This window comes from Myotis daubentonii, chromosome 1 (assembly GCF_963259705.1).
Source record: "Myotis daubentonii chromosome 1, mMyoDau2.1, whole genome shotgun sequence".
NCBI classification, from domain to species: Eukaryota; Metazoa; Chordata; class Mammalia; order Chiroptera; family Vespertilionidae; genus Myotis; species Myotis daubentonii.
In genome coordinates, this window is record NC_081840.1 from 5,836,183 (window position 1) to 5,845,780 (window position 9,598).

The 9,598-nt window shown below is 59.9% G+C and overlaps 1 protein-coding gene across 1 annotated transcript; it reads left to right on the top strand.

The window, feature by feature from the left end:
• Positions 1-1,788: 1,788 nt before the first annotated feature.
• On the top strand, positions 1,789-7,646 carry SLC25A47 (solute carrier family 25 member 47). Its single transcript, XM_059686455.1, has 6 exons — positions 1,789-1,892; positions 3,706-3,749; positions 4,063-4,134; positions 4,755-4,937; positions 5,611-5,938; positions 6,221-7,646. Exons 1-6 carry the CDS (start codon positions 1,865-1,867, stop codon positions 6,499-6,501), a joined length of 936 nt encoding a protein of 311 aa, XP_059542438.1. The 5' UTR covers positions 1,789-1,864; the 3' UTR covers positions 6,502-7,646.
• Positions 7,647-9,598: the final 1,952 nt, after the last annotated feature.

Below are 9,598 nucleotides of genomic sequence, written 5' to 3' on the forward strand. Positions count from 1 at the left end.
TTCCTGCCTCAAGTGCCAGGGGGTGAGCGGTACTTACCACATTAGATGCTCTGCAGGAATCACAGGACTAAACAGCTCCCTGTTCTGTCAGTTAGACAACATTCCTCAAGCTCCCTCATCACGCAAGGTACTGGCCTTCCAAGTGTAGCATCTGCAAATGAATCTAAGCTCCAACTGTACTTGCCCTGCTCATAACAGGACTGTCACCTCCTTCCTTCTAGAATCTATGCTCCTATTAATGCAGCCTTTGCATTTGGCCGGCCACTTCCACTGGAGCGTGCCCTGAGTGGTCACAGATGTGAGGCAGGCACTGTCCTCTTTTCGTGGATGCAGAAACGGAGGCACAGAATGGTCAGGGAGCTTGCCCGAGGTTTCAGAGCTGACTTGAGTGACAGAGCTGGTATCCTAACACAGGCAGCTTGGCTCCTAACCAGACAGAGCCGCTTCTCTCTAAAGTCCAGGACAGGCATCAGAACTGGCCTTGGACGGGCCACGTCCTGCCCTTTGCCCTCTGCCGTGGCAACTGCTACGGCAACTCGTGTCCTCCACTCAAAAATGCCTGGGCAGGCGCCAGTGAGGCTGCCCTCTGTCAATTCTCAGCCTGCTCAGGGCTGGCCTACAAGTCCACCCACCAGGACACGTGGCCCTGCCCTGAGGGCCACTGTCCCCGGTCCGGCCAGGTTTCTGGTCAGGGGACACCCTGGACAAGTTCACGGCTCTCTGAGCCTCAGGGTCCTCGCAGGGCTGCAATGATTTCGAGCGACGAGCCGATGGAATCGGCCTCTTGTTGGAGCAGCTCCTAGTTTGGTTTGAGGCCAAACGGCCAGCCCAGCAGTGGGCCCCACAGGGCGTGGTCTCCTTGCTCAGCAAGCTCTGCTCAGCGCTGGGTCTTGCTGGGGCGGGGGACTCAAGCGGAGGCAGACTTCGCTGGGGCCCTGGGGGCAGGGACAGTGTGGGACCAGGGCAGTGTGAAGGGGGTGGAACCGACAGTGCTGCTCCCAGGAGGGCCCTGACCAGCCTTCTGGGTGCCAGGCATCAGTGGCCCACGCCCCCAGCCCTCCCTGGCAACTAGACACCTTGAGGCCTGGGCTTGGGCCTTATTTGCCTCAGTGCGGCCTCAGCTCTGATAGTGTTTGTTGAATGAATAAGTGAGGGAGCTTTTTTTTTTTTTTTAAATCCTCACCCGAGGATTTTTTCCTACTGATTTTTAGAGAGAGTGGAAGGGAGGGGGAGAGACAGGACAAACACTAATATGAGAGAGACACATCGATTGGTTGTCTCCCGTATGCCCTCGACCAGAGCTGGGACCCTGCAACCGAGGTACATGCCCTTGACTGGAGTCGAACCTGGGACCCTTCGGTATGCAGGACGACGCTCTGTCCACTGAGCCAAACTGGCCAGGGCAAGCGAGGGAGCTTTGTGGGTTTCCTGAGCAGGAATCACTCCAGGGGAGTCAGGGAGGCTAAGACACCAATGAGATGTGAGCTGGGGCTGGAGGGGCAGGGACATCACAGCCCGGTTCCTGGACCTCCCCGGAGGTGTCTGGATGTGGTCTGGGGCCCAGGCCTGCAGGTGCGGACAGTGGTCCTGTGTCCCCAGAGCCTGATGCTCCTGTGGCCTCTCTCTACTGCCCACAGCTGGGTCCTGAGGGCACTGGGACAAGGGGCATTAGGGGTGGGGTGGGCGGGAATCCAGGTGGGCATCGACCTGCGTGCTTTCCAGCTCAACCTCTGCCTCTGGGCCACTGGTCAGCAGCTCCTGCTTCCTGCCCCCTCCCCCACCGCAGGTATTTAAGGTCTGAGAGGACCTGACCGGTTGTTGGTGGTGGCACTGGACTGTTCTAGGAGAAACACCCACGTTGTCCATGGATTTTGTTGCTGGAGCCATCGGAGGTAGCGGACAGGGCAGCAGGGCCTTGTAGGGGACTGTTGCTCCTGGGGGTACCTGGAGGAGCTGGGGGATGCTCTGTCCTAGGGGGGCCTCTGGAAGATGTGGGGTTTGAGGAGTCACCCCAGAAGTGGCTGGGACCTGGTGTGGGCATGGGTGCTGAGTGACAGGAGGACAGAGCTGGTTCCTGGGAGACTCCAGTGGCAACACAGGGCTGGGTGCAGGTTGGGGGGTGGGGGTGAGTCTGCACTGGCCTGGGGGGCCCAGCTGGGGAGGCTAAGGGGCAGTTCTGGGGTGGGGGGCTCGGGGGCAGAGGTGGTCTTTGCCTGGGCCAGGAGGAGGCTGGGAGTGACCAGCACAGAGGACTGGCTGAGACAGGAAAGGACCAGAAGCTCCAGGAGAGGTGGACAGTGAGGACAACGCTTCCTGGAAACTGTGGGCCGAGGAGGGGAGGGCCCGTCCCCACCCCAGCCCCGCCCCAGCCCCGCCTGCCCAGCCACCGTGTGCAACTGTTTTTATTTCTGGGGAAAGGGCTCATTGCGAAAGACAGACCCAGAGGGCTAACTGGCCCGTTGGGAAACAGGCTGATTTGGGCTCCGGATCCTCCCGGCCACCCACCTTGCAGGCGGTGGAGGCTGTTTGGGGCCCGGCACCCTTGGCCTTGCTTATCGTGTGAAACAGCAGTGGGCTCCTTCCTGTCCTTACTTCTGGGAACAGTGTGGGAGAGGAGGGAGCAGCGCCAAGCCAGGGAGACCAGGGCTCTGGCCCCATCCAGAGGCTTGCTGAGGTCCTACTGTGTGCAGGGACTGAGGCCAGCTGCTGCCCTGGACATCAGCCCCCTAAGGAGGAGGCTCAGAGATGGGGCTTGGCTTGCCCAGGATCACACAGCCGGGAAGGGATCTTGGATGTCAGATGTTTCCTCCGGAGTCCACGGAAGGCCTGGTGGAAAGGGCCTCTGCTCTGTGCTGGGTCCCGGGTCACAGGGAACAGACGTGGGCCTTGTCCCTGACTCCAGCTCCGGAGGCAGAGCTGGCATGCTGTGGGCCAGGGGCTCTGATCCACAGGCTTCTGGGAACAGAGGCAGCCTGAGCTCAGGGGCGAGGGAGGGCTCCGGAGAGGAGGTGGTGCTGTGGGAGGGCTTTGATGGATGAATAGGAGTTTGCTGAGGTTTATGTGAGGGTCGAAGAGGGTAATTCTTTTCAAGTCAGTCTTTTACTTCATTTCATTCATTCATTCACTCTATTCTTTCATTCATGCATGTTTATCAAGTCCTGGGATACAGAGTAAATAGGACCCAACCCCAAAGCATTACTGTCCTCACATGGCCCTCGCCACCCCTCCCCAGGGACCTGTCTGCTCACTCTCCGGCTTCCCCATGGCAATGCTGGGGCCTGGATATTGAGTCCCTGGTGTCAGGAAAGGAGATGGAAACAGGACGTTGGCAGAGGGCCCGGGTCCAGGAAGCCTCGCGTCCACTGTGCCACACAAGCTCGCGGTTCCAGGAGCCCTTCATGGAGCCCTGGGGGGGCTGGGCTCTCCCACCCCCAGACAAACCCGTCGCAGCCTGAGGCTTGAGGGCCAGCGCTGCCTGGCCTGGGACAGGCCCAGCCAGTGCCAGACCAAAAGTTCTCCCAAAACATGGCCCCAGAGGCAGGGCGAGGAGCGTCCTGGGGGCCAGCAGCCAGTTGGGAGTCCCTTCAATCTCGGAGCCTCCGTTGCCTCATTTGCAGAACGGGGTGGCTCTCCTGTTGATGAGACACTGGACGAGGAGGGGGTCTGCTCCCGCTGTCCTCAGCCCGAGCTCTGGTTTCCTTCTAGGCGTCTGCGGTGTTGCTGTGGGCTACCCCCTGGACACGGTGAAGGTATGTAGCGATAGGCCCTGCAGCCTTCCTCCTCCCCCTCCCCCCACCCTGCCTGCCCCTGAGAGCCTCCTGCACCCCATCCCCAGCCAGAAGAGCTTCCTAGGGTGCTCATCACACCCGGCCCTCCCCACCCGCCTCCGGACATTCTGCCCCTTTTCCAGCCTCTGGCTCCTCCTCTTACATGGGGCTCACTGTCCCTGCTCTGCCACTGAGAGCGTGGCCGTGACATCCAAGGAGCTGGCTCTTCCCCTCCCCCAGGCCTGCTGTCCTTGCCCTGACCTTGACCCCTTCCTGAAGCCTGGTTCTCCCACAGGTCAAGATCCAGACAGAGCCCAAGTACACAGGCATCTGGCACTGCGTCCGGGACACGTATCTGCGAGAGCGGGTAGGCCTGGGGCCAGGATGACAGGCAGGGGATGTTGGGGCTCAGGCCCCAGGCCTGCCACTCACCACTCTCTGAGCCTCGGTTCTCTCGCTTCCAAATGGGAATAATTGCACCAACCTCTGGGTTCCTCTGAGGCCCAGGGCTGGGTGTCCAGCATGCGGGGGGGCGGGGGGGGGGGTGTCCGGGGACTTTGACGATGGGGGGACCCATGTGTGGGCATTTCTGTCCTCTTCAGGGTGGAGTTGTCAGGTCCCCAGGGTCCAGGACAGAGAGCTGTCCAGAGGGGGGACAGGGACATTTACCAAAGCGACCTTGGGGCTTGGTGCTGGCCAAGGAGGGGCCAAAGGAAAACAGCAACAAGGAAGCATGCCAGTTCCTCAGCTTCATCATCAAGTAGCTGCCCAGGGTCCAGCCTGGCCCTCTGTCTCTTCATCACAATCTCTCAAGTTGAGCACTCTGAGCCCCATTTTACAGCCCAGGATACTGAGGCCCTAGGCAGTAAGTGACTTGCCTGAGGTCCCATAGCCAGGAAGGGCCTGCAGGGGTGAGACCAGGGCCCTCCTCCTGGCCGAACCTCTGGCCTGACTGCAGTCCTTGGGTCCCGTCCATCTGCCCACCAGGTGAGGGGCTTCTACAGGGGCCTCTTGTTGCCCATAAGCACAGTGTCCCTGGTCTCGTCACTGTCTTTCGGCACCTACCACAACTGCCTCACACGCATCTGCCGGTTCCGGTATGGCAGCGCCGACGCCAAGCCCGCCAGGACCGACATCACGCTCTCGGGTTTCGCCTCTGGCCTCGTCCGTGTGAGTGGGGTCCCGGGACCCCAGGGGTGGGGAGGGCCTGAGAGGTCCCTAAGCCCAGAAGGCAGGGAAACTGAAGCTCCGTGAGGGCAGAGGCTGGATGGAGGCTGGGGGGACTAAGGGTGAGAACTCAGCTGAGTCTCATCAGCTGAGGGAACTTGAGGACTCCAGGGAGCCTCCCTGAACTTCTGACTCTTCATCAGTAAGAGGCGTCTCGATGAGGACTAAGTGAGGTCACATGTAAAGCCCCTAACACCAAGTCCGACAGGTATGAGCACCCATGAAATGCAAACAACATTATCAGTAATGTTATGTTACATATTGTTAGGAAATACTTTGTTTTATTATTCTTACATTAAGTACTTACATTAATTAAGTCATACGGTAATATGTCATTGACATACTAATTATGTGATTAAATGCTTTCATGAATTGGAGTCACAGCCACTTACCTGACACCTACTGTGTGTGGAGTCCGCTCTGTGCTGGACGAGTGTGTAGCTGGAGAAGGTGCTGGCTTGGGCTTGGGTGGGCAGCGCGGGCTTTGAACGCCGCTCCACCGGGGCCGTGGGCCAGGTTCCCCGATGTCACTGTGGGTAACGGGAGGCTGACGGGAGGCCAGGTCCAGGGTGTGTGGGCAGTGCTGGCGCCTTCTATGGCTTCGTCTCTGCTCCAGGTGTTCCTGACCTCGCCTACCGAGGTGGCCAAGGTCCGCCTGCAGACCCAGACCCAGACGCAGATGCAGCAGAGGCGGAGATCCTCGGCCTCATGGCCCTCGGCCGTGCCCCCCATGTGTCCTGCACCCCCTGCAAGTCAGGTGCCCGGGCCCAAGTACCGGGGGCCGCTGCACTGCCTGGCCACGGTGGCCCGTGAGGAGGGGCTGCGGGGCCTCTACAAGGGCAGCTCGGCCCTGCTCCTCCGGGAGGGCCACTCCTTCGCCACCTACTTCCTCTCCTACTCCGTCCTCAGCGAGTGGCTCACCCCTGCTGGCCACAGCCAGCCAGGTGAGTGGGGGCTGGGGCCTGGAAGGGGCACAGGCTCAGCCAGTGGGAACTGAGTCAGGTGGCATACTGCTACCCCAGAGCCTCCCAGGGTGGGAACCTGAGTGCTCTTGACGCTGAGGGTCAGGACAGACCCCCTCAGCGTGGCCTGGGTCGAGTCACATTGGTGGAATGAGCCCAGGGCTTCATGACGGCTGGGCCCTGCCCTGGGAGCCCCACCCACTCTCCTCTGGGGCCTCCATCCGCCTCCAATCAAGGTGCTCCCTCGTGGGTCTCCCCCTGCAGATGTCCTGGGTGTGCTGCTGGCCGGTGGCTGTGCAGGGGTCCTGGCCTGGGCTGTGGCCACCCCCATGGACGTGATCAAGACTCGCCTGCAGGCGGACGGGCAGGGCCAGCAGCGCTACAGGGGCCTCCTGCATTGCGTGGTGACCAGCGTGCGGGAGGAAGGGCCGCGGGTCCTCTTCAAGGGGCTGACGCTCAACTGCTGCCGTGCCTTCCCCGTCAACATGGTGGTCTTCGTCGGCTACGAAGCCGCGCTGAGGCTCACCCGGGGCCTGCTCAAGTAGCTGTCCCACCGCTCGGGGGCCAGCCTGTGGAGGCCCGCTCCCAAGGGGTCCCGCAGGGTAGAGGTGGCGTGGGATGAAAGCACCAGAGACCAGGGCTTAAGAGGACTGGCACAAGGCACCAGCACCAGCAACTTTACTTTTTACACACACTGTTTTATACTAAGCTGTGGCTGGTCATGCTTCATAGATCACTGCTAGGGCTTGGCCTATCATAGGGAAGTAGCAGATCGTTACAAGCTGGGCAAGACTGGGCAAGCTTTGTCTAGATCCATCTATGTATGACAGTTGCTATGACAAAAGTCTGCTTGCCTAGATCACAAGAACTGGGGTGCAAGCCAAGTTCGTGTCCTTTACAAGACTTGGAGTGGGGTCAGGCCTTTCCTGGACCCTCACTGTCTCTTACACCAGCCCACCGGCAGCTTCCACAGGTCAGAGTAGCTAGAGGAGGCAAAGGGGAGTGTCTCCACTGGGTGGTCACCCAGGACAGCGGGGAGCCACCCCGAAGACAGGCAGCTGGGGCCTGGGCGTGGTCCGCCAGCTACAGAGCAGAGAAGGTCAAAGCCATCTGTTACCAGCCAGGTTGGCCTGAGGGTCACAGGAGCCAGGAAGGAGCGGCCTCTGGGGTGAAGGCATCTGTCACATGGTCCTGGGTGCCGGTGGCCAGTTGTCCATTCCAGCCTCCCCCGCCCCTTGTCTTCAGAGCACCCCGTGTCTGCACCACCATTTGTTCAGCTGTCCTCTGGGCCACCACCCCACCCCACTCAGCCCCCTGCTACTTAGGGCACCCAAGTCCCTTAGATGCAGCTCACCTAGTCCCTCCCCACCTCAGAGGCCCTGCCTGGCGGCCTGGCGAGCTGGTGTGAGGGCAGGTCGTGCTACCCCCTCTGCCTGTGCACTTGGAGGGGGGCTGTTGCCAATTAAACGTCCCTGAGGAAGCTCAGTGGTGCTGCGCTGTGGTCTGGTGACCAGTGTCTCCGCCTTCGATTCATCCTGAGGCCAAGCTCTCCACACCTGTGTGGCCAGTGCTCCCACTATGCGAATGGGCAGTGAGGCCCAGCTGGGCCCAGCCCAGCACTCGCTGGCTCCACTCCCTCAGCCTTTGGGACTGGGGCCTGGCCTGCGGGCTCACCCCTGCCACAGCGGGCTGTTCACCTGCTCTCCTCGCCACCCCATCTTAAATCCCCTTTCTGAAGAAAACTGGGTCCCAGCCAGCTGCGTGGCCCCACTGGTGCCCGGACACTAGGCTGTGTGCCACCTTTGCACGGGGTCTGTCTCCTGAACACTGCTGGTTGCCAGGCGCCTTACACAGCGTATCACAACAGCCTGATGCCAGGTGAGGAAACACCTGAGAGGGAGCCGGGCTGCTCAAGGCCACACAGCAGGGAGGGTGCGGCCATCGGGAGCAGGGCTGGCGGGTGCAGACAAACCCGTGGGGTCCCCCCTGCAGCAGTCCCCGGGTGAAGTCAGCCAGCACCTGCCTTGACTACACTCCCTCCCTCCTAGACACCGGCCTTGACCGTGTCCTTGGACAGAGAACTAGCAGTGTTCTTGCCGAGACTGTCCTATTACCAGAACCCGTAGGTGGACCGTCCTGTCCTGGCCTGTGCGTCATACTGACCAAGTGTTTGCTTACCTCTGCGCTCAGTGCAGGACGCCCTTCCCCCTCCTCTGCCTGGCTAACTCCGCGTCTGACACCAGTTCCTCCAGGAGGCTCTCCCTGCCTGATCACCAGGCTGCTTTTAGGTGTCTCTTGCTCAGCTCCCCACTAACTGCGCCGTCAGTGTCAGGCTGCACTTGAAATGTCAGAGGGGAGAGGAAAGGTGGTCACCCAGGGCCCCTCAGCCGTGTCCTGGCCCGTGTAGGGGTGGGTGGCATTACTCTGTCACTCGGGGAGAGCTGGCCCGTCTGAGGCTGCAGGCGCCGGAGGCCTGTGCCAGGAGCCTCGCTCTCGCTCTGGCTCTGAAGCGCTGTCCTGGACACGTGCTCCCTCTGGCCTCGCAGCCACTGGCCCCTCCTCAGCTGTCCACTGCCGTGCAGGAGGCTCCCTGTGCTTGTCCCTCAGGTGCAGCTCAGCTGGTCTCCCCACAACACGGCACTGAGACGCATGGAGGTGAGGGGACGCCGACAGTCAGAGCTCCCCTGGAAGCAGTCCTTGCCCACCAGGGGCCAGAACCACCCTGTCACCCAGACACCTGCTGGGCTGGCCACCTCGTCTATCCTGATCCTGGGGTCTCTTGGGGAACTTTAAGGACGCACAGGTTTTAGCAAAAGGAAGTCGGGACAGGCTGCTTTGTAACAAACTCACTGTGTGGCCTTGGACGAGTCACATTCCCCTTGTCTATGCCTCCGTTTTGCCACCTCACAAAATGGTTGGCGGCACCTCTCACCAGGTGTTACCAGACAGCCCCTGAGTCCGTGGGAGGGGCTGTTCCCAACCTCGATCCTCGTCTTCTCATATAAATGAATTTATAAGAGATCTTGACTGCGTTGTGTAAAGCCAATTTATTAAAGCAATGAAAGCATGCACCTGCATTAAAGAAGCAAACCTATACATATTTGGCTTATGAAGCGCAGGTGAGCTCTCAGTTAATCGGAAGAGCAGGTTGGGTGGGGGTCGGAGGTATTGCTATATACCCTCCCGTCTGCAGGTTTCAGAATTCCTCTGCTGACTATTTTGGTACAAATTAATTCTCAAGGTCCCTTTTTACATTGCTGTGGCCTTCCCAGAATTCACAAAAAGCACCTGGCAACTGTGTCTCGAAGAGCCTTGCTGGCTTCTCTGCTTAGGGAGTAAAGCTGCCCCTTTCACCTTTGCCCCTCCCCTCCTTTCCTGCATTCTCTCATTAGGGAGGCTTTTAACCATTTGCCCTCGTGTCCTTGGCTGAGGAAGATGATGGTTTGTTAGTTACAAGCTGGCTGCCAATAGTTTTGCCTTGTTTTAACTTTCCTGTCTGTTTCCCTATTCCACTTGCCCTGGAATTTTCCTAGCTCCTTACTGCCCTGTAACAAAATGAAGACGGTGGGTAGAGGGTGCCCAGGTTGGCTGGTAGACTGGCACCTGTCATTACACAGCCCCACCTTGGACCATCCCATGCAC

Excerpts from the sequence above, each read along its gene's own strand:
- SLC25A47 (XM_059686455.1), top strand. The coding sequence starts at position 1,865 with ATGGATTTTGTTGCTGGAGCCATCGGAG. Across the intron at positions 1,893-3,705 it reads TGTTGCTGGAGCCATCGGAG|GCGTCTGCGGTGTTGCTGTG; the intron begins GTAGCGGACAGG and ends GTTTCCTTCTAG. Across the intron at positions 4,938-5,610 it reads TCGCCTCTGGCCTCGTCCGT|GTGTTCCTGACCTCGCCTAC; the intron begins GTGAGTGGGGTC and ends TCTCTGCTCCAG.